This window comes from Panthera pardus, unplaced genomic scaffold, assembly GCF_024362965.1.
Source record: "Panthera pardus isolate Hobbes unplaced genomic scaffold, ASM2436296v1 HiC_scaffold_8, whole genome shotgun sequence".
NCBI classification, from domain to species: Eukaryota; Metazoa; Chordata; class Mammalia; order Carnivora; family Felidae; genus Panthera; species Panthera pardus.
This window is the reverse complement of record NW_026527013.1, coordinates 74584846-74605642: the sequence shown is the minus strand read 5'-3', so window position 1 is coordinate 74605642 and position 20797 is coordinate 74584846. Positions and strand designations below refer to the sequence as shown.

Here is a 20797-nt window from a genome sequence, read left to right as displayed (position 1 = left end):
GGAAATTGAGGGTGGTGGTGGTCACATGATTTGCTAAGTTTACATAGACAATGAACCTGAACGCAAGCCTGGATATTTGACACTATCTGATGTCCTGTCTACTACACTGTGTCGCCCCATTGATTGTGGAACCACGAGCAGTGTTGGACAGAGAAGTGTTTTGTTCCTAGAGTCTGCAGGGAGAAAGATACTACACACAATATGCTCTGGGAACAGTTGCCCAAGGTTTTAACACCCTTCAGGGTCCATAATTCAAGTTCTGGGAAAACCCATGAGTTGCTAAATTTATGAGCCTTGGTTTTTCATCCAGTACAGTATAAAAGGGTGCTGTGCTTTGGAGACGAATCTGCTGAAGTTCAAAATACACCTTTACTTTATTAGCTGTGTGGCTTTGGGACAAGTTACGTAGCTTCTCTGAGTCTCAGGCCTTTATCCCTCAAATTGGGGACTAATACCTTGCACAGTTTGGGTGACATTACATACATCTGAAATGGCTCTCTTCATTCGATACACGGGACCTAATTTTGTTCTTTAACAATGCGCGAATGAGATTTAAAGAATTGCTGGGTGGTTCTGGTATTAATTGCAGCCCTTTCATTGTAGGATGTGGTGAAATTTTTTCTTCACGTTTTGTGAATGGAACCTACCTCTCTCCTGCTTCTTCTCCTCTCTGCGTCTGGCTCTGAGGTCTCTGGTGACCCTTGTGAGTCAGCATGTATTGGCACATGCTGACACATGCCATGTCCTATTCTTGAATCTACTCACCACTCTTCCATATTGACCCAGTCATTTTTCTTCTGTTGAGGCTGATAAAAGAGTTTCAGGGAAGTCCCAACTCCTTCGACTGTGGTTGTGACAATTGCAGATTTTTAAGCGAGAAGTCTTCACCCCTTCTATTTTTTGCCAGCATTAGCTATTTCCGTTCCTGGGTGCTGCTGCAGGGATCCTTGTGCAGGTTGAAGATGCGGCTTTCTTACATTCCCGCGAGCATCTGTGTTGGCGCTTGTTGGAAAATCCTTTCTTCACTCTGGCAGAAAGGATTTTTACAGACTGCCATCCCTTTTGGCAGGGGAGAATGACTTCCAAGCCGAGAGCTGCTTGAAAGAGGCACTCCCTCATCACTTATGACTGTACTCAGTGGTTACTGCTTGTGACACATTTTCAAATGGACCCCCCAGTGGCTGCAGCTGTGATTAAAAGCTGTCTGCTCTCTGCCTCACTGGGGGTTTGCTGTTTAACCATGTCGTGCACATATATATATCTGGGCTACAGCTGCATCTTGGAAAACGTAAAGTGTTTTGTAAGATAAAAAAATCAAATGAGTACCTGAATGGCAGACTCCTGAATTTTCTAAGCTCGAGTCACTGAGAGGCACTACTTGGGAACCTAGCCCTGGATGAGGTACATAAAAGTCATTTAAGGAAGAGGAGCTAATGGTCAGTGAATGTGTACTATCTGCCAGCACATGCTTCGCACACATAGGCCGACCTGAACATCTTAAAGATTTAAGTGCTCTTGAACTTAGCAGTTGCATTTCGGCTACCCTCTGTGCTCAGGATTCAGTTTGACCATTCGCAAGTAAAACAAGAACAGAATATTCTTTTTCTTTTTCTTTTCTTTTTTTTTTTTTTTTTGGTAAGACTATCCAGATGCCCCTGATATGTGAATAACCACATTTAGCTTCTCATGAGGGTTTTAAATGCCATTCTAAACAAAAGTTTACCATGAACACTACCTTAAAAAAACATTCAAATGAACAGTGCGCCCTCAGAGATAGGGTGTGCCTTTGAAAGGCACAGGTCACAACCCTTCCTCTAGATTAGAGAGATTGAGTATGCAACATTTTAGAAAGTAAAAATGTACTAGGATTTAAATCTGGGCTCTTTGCTGCATGTGAGGAGGACACTTACCAAAAGCATAAGGTGAAGGAGGGCTCCCATCCCTATCCTCTGGGCCCCACTCACTGAATCAGAAGAATCCAAATGCGCCTTTTCTTAGATGCATAGGAAGGAAACTTGGGGGACATAGGAGAATTTTGCATCCACTTTCCCCCTGTGCCTGCCTCCCCCCATCCCGGAAAGTCAAGCGCTCCAAATCTCGGTGACCAAAGGCAGTCAATGAAATGCTAATCTATCACCAGCAAATTTAGGCTGACAATACTGTGAATCGACCACATTGATGACATTGATTATATTTCAAATATTTACAATATGGTGAGACAAGCCTAATTTATTTTCTAAAGAGTTCAAGGTAGGTATCACCGATTCAGAGGGGGGAAACAATGGAGAAATGTTTGTGGTTGCTATCTGCAATAATCTGATGCTGACAGAGAGTAGTATTTTATTTAGTAATTAACAGTGTAAAGGGGAGAGGAGCTGTCATGTTGGTTCTTAAGCTGGGGAATGTGATGAAAGATGATATCTACGATCTCATCCTTTCCACTTGTTTAGGATTGTCAGGATGAGAAATGTCAGCATTATGAAAGCTCGGCTCTGCTCTTGATATGATAAAACCCTTCAAAAGCCAGTCTTTCTCTCCCTGGTCCCCCTCCTTTCCAGCTCTCTCTCTCTCTCTCTGCACTTGCTTTTTTATTTATCCTGTTTTGTTAGATGGCAGAAATATAATTCTTTTCTTTCTTCCTATTATAAGCCACCATTTTTGTTTTATTATATGTTTCACAACCCCTAATGCCCCACTGAAAATTACCTTGTTAAATGACAGTGTTTCGAAGCCATGAATCCTTTCCACCATTCCCTCAGAGGTTTGAAACAGTCAACAGACTGTAAAGAATAAATAATAAAAAAGTATTGATTATTTTGATGACTGTGAGATTCAATTAAGTATTAATTTTGCCCTCCAGTGGACCTATCAAGGTATTCAAAAGGGAGGATTCGGCTCAGCTAAATGCGTGCTGAGTGCTTCAGCCTTAAATAGGGAGAAAATGTGTTTACCTACAGTATTTGAAGAAGAAGTGCATTGATGCACAGAGTCCAATATTTAAGTGCTGTGCACATTAAGCCCTGGTGACAGTGACATTGTTTTCAGTGGTATGAGTATTGACTAAAGAAGTGCATTTGATGACAGCTTAAACTATTTGTATTGATTAACATTTTCATAGATTATCATGTGTCATATCAAATTCACTTTTCAGGCATGAATACATTAAAAAAAAAAATCACCACAGGCATACGGCAACCAATGTAACGATGGGACAAGAGAGCATGCCGCCCCACCAGCTCCCGTGCTGGTCACCTGTTTCCTGCTCAGGAACCATTTAGGCATGAACTTGGCAATAAATACCTCCCAGATAACGCAAAAAGGGCACTTCCTGCTTTTCTTTTCCTTGTGCACCCGACGTTTGTGCCAAAACAATATCATGCATCTTAGTTTGCAAATGGAATAGCAGGCTATCCTTGGAAAATACTTCTGATCCTAAGACGCCTTCCTAATGAGCTGAAGATAAAGCAGATTTAAATTATTGGGGGTGGGGGGAAGTTTGTCTTTTTCGGAGGTGATTTTTGTTTCCTTTTTCTTTAATGCTCTGGGCGTATGATGCTCTAGGTATCGGAAGTATTGAACACAGTTTGTAAGTATTTTTTTCCAATTTCTTTAAAAAATTTTTTTAAACCAATTTAAAAAAAATCGATTTTGCTGTGTATTGTTTGCTTTAAAATGTTCATTTGCTTTGGGGTCAGCTTCACTCCCAAATCTGGGACCAGGGAAGTCAACTTCTGAGGGTACTGATGCAATTTACATGAGAAATCTCTTTTATTCCATTGAAAGCATTTTGAGGACTCTTTTCTCCCTATCTCTTTTCTCTGCTCTGGGGATAGGGTTTAATTGCTTCTCCCCCAGGGAGAGTGCTTCTTAAAATAGCCCGTGGTTCCTCCATAGGGTGCTTCTTCCTTTTTAGTGTGTTGCTGAAGTACAAACCCAGCATTTTCTTTTTTCTTACTGCATTAAAGACGGAACAAGGTGTAAAAACATTCGCACAAAAAGCACATCCCACAATTAAAGCTGTGTTGGTTTAGGTGGCTTTCAAAGAAGTTTTTTTTTCCCCCCTTCTTCCCTCCGAAGCTTCCTGAATCTCTCACATGCTAGTTGAGCTTTAATAGGGTGGGGAGTAATGGAGAACTCCTCGGATCTGTAATAGCTCTTCACTTGACTGCAGCCAGCAATAACAGCGGGAGCAGCCAGAGATAAGAGAGAGAGGAGAGAGGGAGAGTGTGTGTGTGGAAGAGAGAGAGAGAGGAGAGAGGGAGAGGGAGAGAGGACACGCACACTAAAGCTGCCACTTTTTTTTCCTCCCCTTCACTCTTTTCCCCCATCCTAGGATCCAATGATAGCTGGACAAGTCAGTAAGCCCTTGCTGTCAGTGCGGAGTGAAATGAACACGGAGTTGAGAGGTGAGGACAAGGCTGCTACTTCAGACAGCGAGCTGAATGAGCCCCTGCTTGCGCCTGTGGAATCTAATGACAGTGAGGACACTCCCAGCAAGCTCTTCGGTAAGTCTGTCTAGGTATTTCATTTCAGCCCTACCATCTTGTCCAGAAGAGCGATCCACACCCCCCCCCCACCCTTTCCCTGTTGTTCATTCCATTTTCTTGTAAGTGCTAAAGAGGAGCTTGGCATCTTGGAGGGGCCAAGCCACCGGGAGCCCACTCCGGCCGGCTAGCAGGGTGTCCTGCAAACTTTTCCCAGCAAGGAACTTCCTCACTGCTCCTTCGGGCTTGTCTGATATTGCCAGAGTCCCCGGGCTAGAAATTATTTAAAAAAAAAAAAAAGAAGAAGAAGAAGAAGAAGAAGGAAAAGAAGAAGAAGAAGAAGAAGATGGTAATAATAATCAGGAAATCAGTTCCATTGTGAGAATTGGTTAACGTTTATTGAATAAATATCGACTTGGTTTCTGGTTGCTTTGCAGCCTTTTGTTAAGGGGAAGGAGAGTAAAGAGTTATTATCTGTAGTCAAAAGATGGAAGGGGGAACTGAGAAATATCAATACAAGCCTTTCTGTGCCAGGTAAACAAAGGTGACCATGGGAATTGCTGGGAGATCTAACATTTTGTAATCACAATTAGAATGAGTATCTCTTCTTCTAAAAGGTGAGTGGGGAAGGAAAATAGGTCCTGTGCTTCCCTCCCCTACTGCCTCTTGCCTTGACCAGATGTTTATAGCCTCATCCTAAATGTGGAGGCAGCCCAGGACCTTTCAGGAATCTTTGTTCCATAAACAAAACAAGAGCAAGCAGAGTGCCACTCCAGCAAAGACATCTGTCATTCAAACAGATGACACTCTGTAAGCCAACTCAAGCAACTGTGATCTCTAATCAGAAAGGGGAGCGGGTTGTTGAGGCGCGTGACTGAGTGATGGATGGTGATAGATGTCTGTGCTGGAGGAGCACTTTATGGGATAGAGTGACATTAGGTTTTCAGAACACTTCCTCCTGAAACGCTTGCTTTTAATTATTTTCAAGTGCTTACATGCTGATAACACTGGATAAGCGCATGTACACCTTAACCTGTTTATATACATGTGTAAACTAACCTGATATATACATCTGATTATGTATGTATATATCAGGCAGAGCACTGCTTGGGCTCAGTTTAAAAACATAGTCGTGTGCCTGAACTTCAAAGAAAAACAACACTACGGCACAGACTGCTTTGTTGAGAAAGTCATTAATTCAGCTGAAAAAAAAAATCAGCTTAATTTTTTTAGCCTCCAGGAAGAAAGCAGCTTCGATAGTTTGGCAACTTGAGGCCAGCTTCAACAGAGGATCTTTTCTCTGATTTGAAACACTCACTCAGTCAAACATGAGAGTGGTGTTGCAGAAAAACTTTCTGTTTCAGATTTTCTATTGGTAAAATACTGTTTTACAGTTACGAGGCTAACAGATCCCAGTTTCAAGAAATTCTGTCATATTACCCTGTTCTGGAAAAGCAGCTGTTCCACGCATATGGGTTTTCTATACGTCGGCATTAAGGTTTTAGCATTTTCCCTGTGAGGGAATATTTTGTTGCAGAGTAAGTTTCTACGTGTCTGGGGAGAATCATGTCCTAGAACACTCCTTGCGTTTCAGGGGGTTAGTGAGAGAAGTCAGATAAAATTATAAATTACAGAAAAGCAAGGCCATGCATGCTTCTGCCTCTCTGATGTTGAGGATCCTAATCCCAAGCCCTTTGACTTGTGAAAAGTAATCAGCTGTGAATTCAACAGGACTGCGGATCCTGGATTACTTGTTCCTAAACTTTGCCTGTATTTGAAAAAAGTAAATGCATTTTTGTAGACTTTCACCTAACACCCCAACTTGTTTCCTTTTTCCTTCAAGTCAACTAATAGAGAAGTAATTAACATGGCTTCTCAATGTTTATTTCGATTTTCCACTGTTGGAAATTGTTGCAGCTTTGTTATGTCACTTCTTACCAATTTGCACATGCAGAGAAATAAGCTTAAAAAAAAAAAAAAACCCAAGAGGGCCAAAGAAATTCGAATTGAGTTCACTGAAGACACATGTGAAGTGGAGTATTTATGGGTAATACTAAGGAATCGTAGTTTAGTTCAGAAATTGTAGTAGGTGTTAGAGTATGCCCATATTCACGTTTCATTTTCCACTTCTGAATTTGAGAGAGGGGACCCACCAAAACCTGCATCTTATATCTGATATTCCTTGTGTATCCACTTCATTTTATTTGGCCTCTAGAGTGCTTTTAAAACACAATGAGAATATTTTCCAGTTTCCAATTCGGTGAAGAAGCAACCAGTAGATGAACAATTTTGAAAACTTGAGGAAAAAATGGGAGACAGCCTAAGACAGAGGGACTAGGACATCCATCGGAGGAAGCACCCAATGTTCTCCGGGGCTTCCTTAGCTATTGGGTCCATTATGCTGTCTCCTGTTAATACGACTGGGACTTAGCCTTAGAAATTCCAGTTTATGTAACTGACTAAAACTTTCTAGAAGAATTCTCTCCCAGAATTTTTAGCAACTTTGGCCACACCTAATGGGTGATAATTTAATGGACCATCAGCTTATTTGACACGAATACGCTCAAGTGTTTTGGTTCTTATATGTAATTTTCATTGCACTCAGTCCTTGACAATGAAGAGTTACATTTTTTCCTGAAAAACTGAGAGCATCCAGATTTGTCTCCCAACAATGATTTTCTAATGCACTCTCTCCAACCATCTTGTCATAGCCTACACACTGCATTATTGAAAACTGTGTTTCGGTAATGAAAGGAGCAGATTAAGACAAATCGTGTGCATCTTGATTTGTTTACTTTTGTGGAGAGACATTCCCCAACAACAGGAGACAGGCAGAACTCCGTTGTGTCCTGTACCTGAAATTTCAGTCTTGATGGATTCCTTTGGAGTTGTTCCCCCTTCTGTTTCTTGTTGAAATTAGCAGTCCACAGGGCAAGTCTGTTTCTCTCACAGTATGGGCACCTTCAGCCCAAAACTGCAGGAGAAAGGCTAATACTGATGCCCTCTATGGGTAAACAAAGGAAATTCCAGGAACCATTGGGTCTTTTATGCCTCTCTTAAATTGCACCCTCTGCTCTTAACAGCATCCAAAGGGAAACATACTGTGCAGAATGTTTCAGTGCTCTGTGCAGCTCAGAATATACCAGAAGGAGAACCCAGAAGCCATATGCCAGCTTCAGTAGAAAGTTCAGAACAGGGCCCTTGTGTTTTATAAAGTAATTACATCAGAGATAACATTTTGCTTAACTTGAACAGCTATGGAAACTCAAGTACACTTAGGAGAGATGAATCCGCATTTCATTTGAGAAACGTGTGGTTAGGTAGTTCTCTGTGATATCATTAAGTGGTGCATTATTTATTCTCGGAAAGCTGGTAGGATAACTGTCTCCTTTTTCGGTCCGTGACTGTATTATGCTGAGCTCTGAGCTGTAAGGAAACTGTATGGAGGAGAACAGACTTGGATATGAGGGGGTCGTATCAGAGAATCTGGCTCTGTGTCTCCCTGTGTTTCGGCTGCGAGATCAAATGAGTGATGCCATGCGGGACCAGGCATTTAATATGTGACTGGTGATGTACATATTCGAAACCATTCTCCAAACCGGCCTTTGGCGAACAATCTCAAAGGGAAGAGGTTGCTGTGTTTCTCTAGTGACATTTATAGCACTGTGTCAATGTGGTGCCTCATTTTTAGTTATGCTCATCAAGAATTCAGTGTTCCACATTCAGTCACATTGGATGCTAAAATTCAAATGGTAGCATCAACAACTTGGTCAGGAGGATGGCCACAGAAAGGATAAAAGTAATATATACCCCTAGAAAAATATCTGTACTAAAGTTTTGCCATGCAGTCTCAGCTGAAAAAGTGAGACCACATAAAACAGGCCCTAAATATTTTCTCCCATATATATTTGAAATTTGAAAGATGATTTATTAACAGTGTTCCTCCTGGGAGTATTTTTATTGTTTCAAGATAAACCTCATGATTGCTTTCCTCAAAGTCCCAACTACCTCGGGTGGCCAGGTTAGTCTGTGGCTTGCTGTTCAGTATTATCGTACTGTACATGAACTGGGCCCACAGCTCGAAAGCCTTGAGCTGAGATGTAAACAAAAACCCATTTATAAACATCGCACCCGAGGTAAAAAGCGATGGTTGGTTTTCTGTTATGATCTTGTGGTTTTCTAGTCTAAAAGAGATTGCATATAATGATACTTGTGAACGTGGGTATTTTCAATGTCATTTATCTGTGAACTTTTGGAAAAGGGTTGAAAGTTGGATGAGTGATTCTTCCTTGCCAGAAAATGTGCTATCTGTAGGGGTTTTCTTTTCCTTTCTTTTCTGTTATCTTTCTCATAAGAAACGTGCATTATAAGATTTTTTTTTTAAATTGCCATCCAGTTTGACTTGATTAGAATTTATGGCACTGGAGTTGTTTTCAATGACAAAAGGATAAAGGACTAAATTGTCTGTCACCCCTTGAGACAGTGGTCTCTGCAGGTCAGCGTGGAGGTCATTGGTAGGGCATTATGGGGACTGTACTTTGTGGTATGCTGCCTGTGTATACGTGGGAGCCTTCATTATGGAATCACTGTCTTTATTACTTTATTTAAATGTCTCTCTCAAGGTTCCAATGCCTGGGACATTTATAATATTCTGATAAAATATGCTGGGGCCGGTAATCAGTACATAGGGCTTAAGCCCCAGAAGGATTTAGCTGGGAGGCGATGAGGAAAATTCCCCGGAGAAATATATTTATTTAACCTATGCATCATGCTTCTATATTTTTTAAAAGTTTTGATATTCTGCTCGTGGAAGATTTTTCCTATTTTTCACTGAAGAAAGTGTGTTTTGTTAGGGAAATATTAAGGGAGTATATTTTTAAATCAACTAAATGACTTGGATAATAGATTCTATGCAAAAATAGTTACTGAAAAGAAACCAAAAGAAATCTGTATTTATGTAAGTAAATGAGGTGCATGATAAGGTATGGCTTAATGGGCTGTTCTCTGACTACTGAGGGGAAAAATGCACATTGAGATACATTTCTGAACATAGACGAAAACCTTACACACTTAAGCATTTCTTAAAAAAGACTCCGGGGTGTGTGTGGATAAATTCAGTCTTAGTGGGTTTTTCCCCCTAGAATACCACTGTAATACTGCCTGGATAAGTAAATCTGCTTTAAGTAGCATTAATGTGTAAGTTTTGAAATAAAAATAAATCCATGTAACATAGCGCTGATGTTCAAACTTTTTAACCAGATCTGTTCGTGGAGCTATGCTCATTTCTGAGTGACTCTTTAATGGAGGACAGTGCACACTACGTGACATAAGATTCAGTGGGGACTCTCTCAGTGGCTCCCTTTTCTGTTTCTGCCATGCCTGGGGGGCTCAGGTCAGACATCTGTTTAAAGAAGAAAGTTCAATATTGCCACGTCTGAAGATGCTCTCTGTGCTAACACATTAGCAAACCAAAATGCTGATATGGTTTTACATTTTTCTTTTATCTCGATGGCTACGATTCTCCTGTTTTGTTGTTGTTGTCATAAGGTCCTATGTAGAATTGGAAATAAGACCAAGTAATAGACATTGCATTAATCTGCACATCCACCCCTTCCAGTGATCTCATTTTGGTCTTTTCAGTGTCTTGGATATTTCTGACTTAAAGGTTACAGGGCATTACAGTGTTTTTGTAGTTCACCCAGACCAGTTTATATCATAATTAATAAATAGAGGGGCATTCCAGATTCAGCCTCGCAAGGCTCAGCCTTAAGTAGATTGCCTTCTTTCTCAATTACCTTATTTAATCATAGAGTTAGCATTATTCTTGTAAGAATTGACCAAATAAAAATTCCCCCCACTTGACAAATGAGACTTAAGTGAGGATTTCAAGGGGATCTGGCTTGCTGTTACTCAGTAAACAAATAATTTGTGAGAGGGCTGGTTCTTTCTTTGGTTGGCGATCTGGCTGGTTTATGTTTGGGGATTAATAATACATCAGACATTCACACATTGAAAAGAGAGTAGATGTGAAGGGTGCTGTTCTGCTACTGCGCTGCTCCCGATTATCCGGGCTCTTCCCCAGGTCCCGAGACCAGCCGAAGAGCAATCACATCTGCCCAAATCTGCACCTGGCTCTACTTAACATGTTTCTTGGTTTTCTTATGCTAAAGAAAAAGATAGCAAAGTGTTTATACCAAGCTGGCATCCTGTCAGGGGGCAATCTGTGTAAAGTTTCCCGCTGTCAGGTTAATAAATTTTTAAAAAATATCCAAAGGCAGAGGTAGCTGGAGAAAGCTCCCAGTAACACCTGCCATTCTCCAGCAGATGGGCTTCTCTTTAATATCCAGCGTGGCTCTGGAATTTTCTTGTTTGTTGTCTTCCGAGGTTCTGTACTTCGCTGGGGTTTTTGTTTGGCTTTCCTTTTATTAATGACATTTCGGTCTTTCTTTTAAAATGGTTATCCTTTAAAATTTCAAACATCTTCTTCTTAGAAGGAAACAAGTGAGCGTAATTTGTTTCAGTCTGGTATTTGCAGTCGAACATACACCTTCATGCTATGAGCCTGAACAAGCTTCTAAACCAGTCAACATTGGACTTTTCTTTGGGAATACCTCCGAGTAACATTTATATTAAAATCCGTTCGTTCATAAAGGAGTATCTGGGCTTTGGCTGTGTGGGGGCTTCCAAGGATGCCTGTGTGTTACTCATGTTGACCTGACTCAGTCTTTTACATGTAAGCTCCCACCTTCTGATTCTCAAAGTCAGAGTTTATACAAATATGAACCAAGTGTGGACTAGTTTGGTAACACCTCTTACTCTATGTTGTGACAAAGAGTCAAAAATGGACTAAGCTTTTTTAATGTAAACACAGAGGTCAGCAAGAACAGCACTGACTCTCTTTTGGTTGAAGACAGTCTTTCGTTCTCAGAGAAATGGAAATAAACTTTGTTTTGTTAAGCATTCAAAGATCGTTTTTAAAAAACCACCTTATAAAATTGCACAGCTCCTGACATCTCTTCTTAAAATTAAGCTGCTACTTCTAAAAAACAATCCTGGTATGTTATATGAATGTCTATATTTTATTTGAGAACTGAAAAGAAAATCCATGCTCAAATTTCTCCTACAGTCTTTCCTTTGAAAGTGCTTGTCAGGTCTGATACGTGGTGAGAATATACTGTTGTTTATTTTCATTAAAAAATTAGCCACCTGGAACAACAAAACTAATACGGTCTAGGTCACTTTTATTAGAGGACTGCTCTGCCCTCACGACTAATTGAAAATATAAAGAAAAGTGATCAGATTACAATGAGAGAAACTAATATCATTACACAGAAACTAAATGCTTAAGAGGTCCGCTTATACCGAAGACCATTAGAAAATGGGATTCTGTAATGAAACCTGCATTCATTAACATGGTTTAAAAAACGTTCTTAGTAAAAACCTAAAATAAAACCTGTTCATTTAGCCTGAGGATGAGGTAGACTATGAAGGTATTTTTAGCAGTCTCGGAACATCTCAATGATAATCAACATGGCATGATTTAACAATTTCACGAATGTGTTTGTCCTGCAATATATAGTTTGGCTCTAGCAGTTTCCTTGGTGTTTCATCTTTTTCTAAAACAATCAGTGTTTTCTAGATTGGTGTCCTTTCCAAATCTCATGTGACTTTGATTTCATTCTATTAATTAAAAAAACCCCACCAAACCCTAATTGTGACAAAAGTTTGTGAAAGCCAAGAAACCCCTATTTAAAGACTAATATTAGCATAGTGTTTTAAAGTAACAATGCTCATTTTTCATTTTCTCATCATGTCCATACTTTGTGGACATGTTTTCTTTCCGTTTTCTTTCCTAAGCGCTATGAACGCACTGCTACCCACACGTTTTACACACGTGTGTGCCTCTCTGGTGTGTTCTCCATATTTTCCCCTGTGTTCCTATGACACTTCAGATTTATCTTCCTAAACTTGTAGTATGTCTATATTTGCTTTATCAAAACATTAATAAAGCCTAATTTACAATAATAAGCTTTTTTTTTAGTTTATGCTATCTGTGTATCACTTAAATGTACTTCTGCTATACCTATGAACCTATGAATATTGAAACACATGGTTTCCAGATAAAATTCTCAAAATTAATAGTTTACCAATAAGGGACAAGCAATTATACTATTGCTTCAGGCGTAGTTGGGCTATTATCCAAATTCCAGTGTCTTCTTTGCAGCTGCTAACCACTGAGCATTTCTCAGAATTTGTGCAGTTAATTCAGTAAACAGATTTGGGGGTTTCTGCACAGTTTGATTTATAGGGTATTTGTATACACACACACACACACACACACACATATATATATAATATAAATATAAACTGTCTCAAGAAATATATATATGTGTGTTTGTGCGTGTGTGTGTGTGTGTGTGTGTGTGTGACAGATCTTGCTCAAACTAGGGAAGACCCTTAGGATCTAAACATTAGGAACCCAAGTATTTGTCTACCTGTGGGATATACATAGATTACAATATAAACATTTATATTTTTTCTTTTTTAAGTAAAACGCATTTGTCTTATAGTTGGTAAGCACAATTTTGTGCCTGTGAGGATTTCGTGGACCTAAATATACACTTACCTGTACACATATCAAGATAGAATGGGGGTTTGATGTACAATAAAGAAATCACATTTTAAGCATTTGCTATTAAAATAGTATGGGGTACTTAATCTCCCTCTGCAGTCCTCCATGGCCACACGTGTGGTGATTTGTCTTTTAATAGCAATATGGCAAGACTTACTTTTATAAATTAATGGTTTGGGGTTACTTATTGCATGAGAGAATCACCACTGTTGAAGAAGAAGAGGGGCTGAGGGATTAATTTGATTTAAAAATGCAAACATTTGAAGCTGTTTATAAAGCATGAAAAATTATTACCGCAGAGTGAATTTTTGCCAAAATCAACCAAGGGTAGAAAGAATAAAACATCAAATGGAAAAACATATTTTCCTGTATTTAACAATGTGTAGACACTCAGGTGGAATAGGGGTGGGGGTGGAATGGCCTTTTCCAAACCTGCATTTTTTTCTTTGATAGATCCAATTTCATGTAGCAAAATATTGCAAAATAGAAACACGTCAAAAAGAAAACATGCTGTTTTCAAAAGGAGAAGCATTGAAGATAGTGAAGAAAGCTAACATTTTAATGGATTCGCTTGCTATCCATTAATCTAACTGTAATCTATACATGGGTGAATAGTCAGAAAAGGGATCGTCTGGATTATGTGGGAAAACTTTCATAAACTTTTGGAAACAAACCTGCGTCATTATTTTAGATGTTGATTGACTCATCTCTTTCTGATTCCTAAGATTAAGGCAGGTTTTACTCTTAAGAGTTACTAAGAAATGATTCAGATTTATAGTTAATGCTGGTCTATTTCCTTGCTTTAATTAACAATTTTTTTAATGTTTATTTATTTTTGAGAGAGAGAGAGAGAGAGAGAGAGAGAGAGAGAGAAAGCACAAGCAGGGGAGGGGCAGAGAGGGAGACACAGAATCCAAAGCAGGCTCCAGGCTCTGAGCTGTCATCACAGAGCCCGACACGGGGCTCGAACTCACGAACGGTGAGATCACGACCCGAGCTGAAGCTGGGCATTTAACCGACTTAGCCACCCAGGCGCCCCTCCTTGATCTAGTTTAGAATCTTTCGTTCTGCCATTAGCTTCCATGTTTAATGTAATTTGCTAACATTCCAATCAGAATCTGCAGGCAAACAGAAAAGGGTCAGCTTCAAAAGGGATTAATATCTATAGCTGCCTGCTAAAAATGGTCAAAAGCAAACAAACAAAGACCCAGAACTGGTCAGACTGGACATTGCTGATGGTGTGGAGATGGTTGCACTAGCTTACGATGGTAGCTACCTGTCTTGTCATCTGTAGTATATCAATATGTTTTTATAATGATACAGTCACCTGAACCCTGTAACGGTTTATAGTCCTTTTGAGAATTCTTATGGATTCTTAGAGTGACGGAGGTCTGAGAAAAGATCTTGAAAGCTTTCACAAAATCTGGCTGGGTGACAGAAAACTAGCACGACTGTGATTTAGCAGCTATGGAATCCCATTGACTGGGAACATCATTAAACTTTTAAGTGAAAACACGACCCACAAAACAAATGGTAGATACGAAGGGTGAGGGGCACCCAATTTTGGACAGCCGAAATTAAGAGGTGCCAAAGGCTCTGCGAGGAGAGGCCAAATTCAGCAAGCCCAATGTTGATCTTGATATTCTACTTAGAAAGGGGATTTTGTTGATATACTGTTCTCAATATTAAAACGTGCCCTGGAAATTAGGGCCTTTCCTAAATGGGATCTATCAGACTTGGTCGTTGTGTTTTCATTTTCCCTGGCTAGTTTTAGTCAATGATAAATAAAGAACTTGAATTTGGAATCTGGCACCCGTGAGATCACAAAACCAGGAGCAGCAGGAAGTAACCACAACAAGTAACTTCACATCAGTGTCTGCAAGGTAGATCTCAGTCCTCTTAACATTTGTAACGCTGCTAATTTCTGTGGACTTTTAAAAATACGCTTCCACATGAGCTCTCAAAACCCATAAAAGTGTGGCATGTAAAGTAAATTGTTTGTCACTTGCCGACGACCTGCCATATTTATTGTCAGGAGAAATGGACATTAGTTGGGAAAGCAGTTGTTAGAGGCCAAACAATTTTTAAAGATGGCAAAGATGCGCGAGGGTTTTCCTTTTTCTAACAATGAGCCGCCCCTTCAGACATCAAAAGACAAGATAATAAGACACTTCAAGCACAATTCAAGATTATATTCAACATCTAAAGGCTCATCTCTTGTCAGTTTGCATTTACTCTTCCAGGGATGTGATGCTTCTATCATCTTTCTGTCAAGGGGAGTCTGGCAGAAGAGGCGAGGGCTCTTATTTCACACACTTAGGGTTTTTTTTTTTTTTTTTTATCAAATAGCCCACACTCGTTCTGATTCAACCAAAATGGGGGGATAATTTGAAGAAGGTCATGCACAAGCGCAAAAATCTCATATTGATTTGTGTGATTAGAAGGCATTAAAATTGCACGTTTATGTTAGTCGCTGAGATGTTTTGTCAGTTTATTTGGTAATACACTTTTGCAGCCTGGGGGGGGAGAAAAACAGATGACTTAAAATTTAAAAATAGAGAGCTGAAAGCTGAAATTGGTTCCTTTAAAGTGACCGTATTTGAACATTTAACAAGTGAACATAAAAATAATTTAATGGTTTAGTTTAACAATATTTGAAATTAGCTTCTACAACGAAATGCTTCATTTGGTATAAAGGAAAACAAACCAGTGGTGCCTCTCTGAGGAAAGAAATATATATGTGAGATTATTTTTTAAATACTTTAAACATTGATTTCATATCTTTAATATATAGATAAAGGGGATGACATTTTCAATATAAATGTAATTATGAGGCTATTTTATAATGGTCATCAAATTTTTAACATTTTGTACTCCTTGAAATTACAACATCATTATATTGGTCATTTTATGCCTTTCTTAGTATATGTGCCCTTTTCCAGAGAGGGTACTAAAGAGTCAATAAAGGAGTTTTCAGATTATTATCATTCTTTGTCAAAATTTATCACATTTCCTCCTTCGTTCTCTGACGGTCACAAAGCTGTACAAGATAACATTCTTTTTTTCTTCTTCTTCTTCTTCTTTCTGGTGGAGGGAGGACATCTACAGAAGTTAGAAGAACCAGCTTTTCCACTCAAAATAAAACAATTGGTGAAAATAAAACCATGATATCCTGGGATCATTTCTCTATTGAATCTTTGAAATTACTCTTCCTAGGAATTTTCATCAACTCTTGGTGTCTTCATTTCTCATATTTCTCTTTTATGCTGTGAAGTGTTCTGAAGCTGACTTTCATACTTTTGTGCTGCTTTCAGGTATCGAAACAAAAAAGATACGCATATGTACAAGGGAGTTACAGCATAAGTTGAGTAAAAGTGAAACCCATGGTTTGTTCTATTTGTTACACAAGACTTTTCCATGCTGTGGGGTTTATGCATTCCATATTCAACAGTTAATTCACCCGCTCAACAACAAATGTTTGTTGAGTACCTGTTCTGTGGTGGGAGCTGTGCTGTGCTCTCTGGACTCGGTGGAGAAAACACCAGAAAGAATCAACCACCCAGTCTTGCTCACCCACCACACTGGGCACCGAGGTTGCAAAAATGAACCAGGCATGGTCACTCTAACCCTCAGTAGCCTGCAGCCAACATTATATATTGACTTTCCATTTACTTCATTGTTTCCTGTGACTCTTTGGGAAATCTCAGTCTTCAAAACTGTGCATTTCCGAAGTAGTTCATTGCTCAGAACCCTAAACATTTGAGAAAAACTATGATGCCCAAAAAGTGAGGAAGAATTTTCGAAAGCATTATTAAGTGATTCGGACAAAAGGAATGGATGATGTTTTCATCATCGAGTTTGGTGCTGATCCTGTAAAACGGGTGTGATTCTTTAGCAATTGTTTCCTGGTCATGGCCAAAGGAAGAATCAACTAGATGTATCTTTTCCTCCCCGTCTCTCCTGCCTCCTTTCTCCTCCCAAGAATCTTGTTGGTTTATCATGTAACATAATGTAGTAGGTCAAGGCTCTGGAGTCTGTGTTTTGTTAGCTGGTTGGGCCAGGAACATAACGGGGTTAGGCCTCAGCTTCCCCATTTCTATATGGAAGAATTGATGGTACTTACTTCATAGGGAAGCTTGAGGTTGAAATGAGGTGATGTGTGTAGAGCCCTACTAAGTGCCCAGAATGTAACCAGCATTCAGCAAATGTTAGCCATACCATACTTTATTAAGAGGTGAAAATTAACTTGCCTTTTTGGATGGAATTTGGTTAATTTTTAGCAACAGGTATCAGAAAACCAACAAAAAAATTTCTGAGGCTTTCAAAAATTAGCCATGCACCTCCCCGAGGAAACATCAGCGCCTGCCCCCCCTCCCCCACCCACCCCGCCCCACCCCTGCCCAGGCCAGGGCTCTCTTGGCCAAAGTAAAGTTCTGGGGATCTTTTTCTCTTGATGACAACACCCCTTCCTTCTTCAGGGCATTGGACACTGCTTTCTTCCAGAGTCCATTTAGGAAAGGATTCAGACTTGTGAATAGATGACAAGCAGGTTCTAGAGGAAGCCATAATTCACTATTTTCATGTTGGGGAGTATGTGGGCAGTGCAATGGGCAAGGATGGAAAGGGGCAGTTACATATCTTACTCTTCTCTAAATTTAAAATATTGGAGTGTGTGATTCTTTCAGATCATAGAAATTTTAAAAATAATGTTGGCATCGAGAAGTGATATGTAACCAGATGTCTGTAGGCGACAGCAAATGCTTCTCTAACTTGCAGTTGGGTCGGTACCCTGATGGCAGCCTGCCTTTCGGTGGTTTCCCTCCAAGGCATGAGTCGTCTCTCTAAGGGAATTTGCCAGATTTCAGGCCAGGCACTTGTTTCTTTCTACCTGGACCGTATTGTTGCCAAAATTAGAGACATAACATTTGCCTCCAATGAAATGTTTAGAGATCTTCCTGAGGATGGTCACCATATCAAGGTGAACCACACAACATTTCAGAGAGAAACTGTCCATTGAACTTGCATGAAGACGGGAGAAGAATGGCTCAGCAGAAGAATTGTAACCAGGGTTCCTATCACTGTTCCTGAGCCACGCAAAGGGGTATGACTTCTTGTGCCTCCGTTTCCTCTTCTTTAACACCAGAGGTCAGATAACAATCCGACAAGGTGTTGAAGATTATGTAAAGGAAGGCGAGTGAGGTGCCTACACATTGGGGGTGTTTAATAAATGTGAGTTTCTTTCCCCCACTTCTTAGACCAATAGTGTTGCCTTTATCAGGTCTGAGAAGTGACTCTGTAGGGAGTGTGGATCCAGACATTAATAGTTAGATGAAGTAGAGGTTTTGAACCCTAAGATCTGCTTTCCTAATCTAACTTTTTCCATGAAAGCCAAAACTCAGGCTAGAAACAGAATAATCTCTGTTCCAGAAGTAGAAGAGATTCAGTTAGGATGTGGATCTTCGCTGTACCAGTGGGGAGCTCTTTTCTGCCTCCAAAGTAAAGCACTCCTCACAAAGGGTTAGTTATGTGGTAAGTATTGGATTATGGGTGCAAGTAAAAATCCACAACGTCTCCATTCCTTTGGGAATTTTCATAGTCAATGTTCATTGGGACTTTCTAATCTTGCAGAGTGAACCCTTTATACATTTTTTTAAAAAAATGAATAAACCAAAAATAAAATGACAACCTCAAAAAGTCTTTCAGGGCAACGTTTCTAAGAATCGAAAATGTGGTGCAATTTAAGTAGGTTAAGTTGACATTTGAGCCCATATTTAGGGGGAAATGTGTTATTACATTTATTAAGGGTATTTAGAGATTTTCGTTGATATTACTAAAACCTTTTATAGACACCAAAGTAGTCAGGATGACTCCAGGAGCAGCTCTGTGTTCTTGTTACCATGGCAACCCCACACATTTTTAATTACATATTTACCCATGCCCCTTGCACTTTTGTCAGAAATTATTGGCACTTCTAAAGCCACTTACTTAACGTGTGTCGATTGATATTAATAAATAAAAAGTGATATTGAGAAATATTAAATCATACTTTCAAATTGAACTAATGTACATGTTTATGTTAATGTTAAATTAGAAGAGGCAAACTTTCCTTGAAGCCAGTGGCAGTGACCATCCCCTTCATATAATGTGCCTATTTGACAATTTTGACTTTCTTTGCTGAGCGTACAGGACGTTTTGTCCCTTGGGAAGAAAACTCACCTCCTCATACTGTGGCCTCGATTGGGTACAGATTTATTTATTTATTTATCATCCAGCTCTGATAAATGTGAGTTGTACCTTTCCCCACACCGTTCCCTTCTAGCCACCACCTAAAAGATACCTTCTTCCAGCCCTGCATTCAAGGGCTGGACCGTCCAGTTTTTCATATTTTTATAAAATTAAGTTGTATGTTTAATCAGTCTTGACTAAAAGTCAGGAGAAAAATTGTTTCTTCTAGGTAAGATTTTTTTTTAACTGATTTCTCTGATTTTATGTCTCCTGGTGGCTCAAAAATCTTCTTTCCTCAAAATCTTCAAGACTGTCACAGTCTTAGACACCTCTAGGAATTTGTAGCTTACCTTCTTCATTTAAATCTTAAATCTGGCTTGTAATAGACTTTTTTAAAGGTGATTTACCTCACGAAAATGGCAATATTTTTACACTACCTTTTGGAAGGACGCTTTCTTAGTCTTCTGCCCCTCAAAGAGGCATTTTTTTCCTAAGACACCAGTCTTTTAGAGGAAAATCTATAGAACCTATATAGCCATACACTGTTAGCTCCTATCCCTTCATTTCAATTAGGTGAAAGGGGCCAGGTGCAAATAACCATTTAATATCTTGATGTGTTCTCTAAGCTGCTTATAATGAACTTATTGAGAGGTTAATTTATTTAGATCCACTTACTGAGGGTGTCCCCGTCTGCTGCCCCTTCCCCTTTCTGTGGTCAAAATATTTTGGCGAAGCTCTTTGATTTCACATATTACAATGAATCTTGCCTTCCCTCGCTTTCCAACTAACCCCTCATATTTTAAACCTCTTTTGCAGCCATTTCCAGTGTTTGCCTAGTATTATAATGACTTGTGCATTTGTCTGCCTTCCTTGCTGGGTAGCAAGCCCCTAGAGGATAGATAATAGATCTTGCATATATTAAGTGCCAGATAAATGTTTTTTGAATTGAACTGCTTCTGAATTGGATGTTTCTGGACATCATCCACACTTGGTAAATACTTAACTGAATATTAAGAGGAAATAGACTCTATCCACAGGAGTCTACTCTCCAACTAAAGGAAGAATGTGTGTGTGTGTGTGTGTGTGTGTGTGTGTGTGTCTCAACAAAAATGAATAAGAAAACAAAGGTAAAGAAGTGTTTGCTTACAGTCAACAAATATTTATTGAGCACTTTTGCGTAAAGTGTTGTACAAGGGGCTGAGAATGTGATAATGAATTAGACAGACTTCGTCCCTGTTTTCCTAGAGTTTAGAGATGGTAGGGAACTGGTTAGAAGTGTTTTGCAAGTACTGGATGCTATAGAAATGAATAAAGAAGGGCATGGCTCAGTCTGAGGGTCAGGTTTTATGATGGACATTGAGTGAACATTATGTGGATGTTACTTTGGCAAAGTACTCCTTTCCAGTTAAAGATATTCTTGGTGGAACTGTCAAACAAGATGTTCCATCTTTTCCAG

The 20797-nt window shown here is 39.5% G+C and overlaps 1 protein-coding gene across 5 annotated transcripts in view; it reads left to right on the top strand.

The window, feature by feature from the left end:
• The window catches only part of POU6F2 (POU class 6 homeobox 2), a 485355-nt gene that overhangs the window by 104073 nt on the left and 360485 nt on the right, over positions 1 to 20797 (top strand). For all 5 annotated transcript variants that reach the window (XM_053898237.1, XM_053898234.1, XM_053898235.1 and 2 more), the window contains exon 2: positions 4334 to 4505. In XM_053898237.1, the coding sequence (XP_053754212.1) occupies positions 4334 to 4505 (172 nt within the window). The remainder of the gene's footprint in view (positions 1 to 4333; positions 4506 to 20797) is intronic.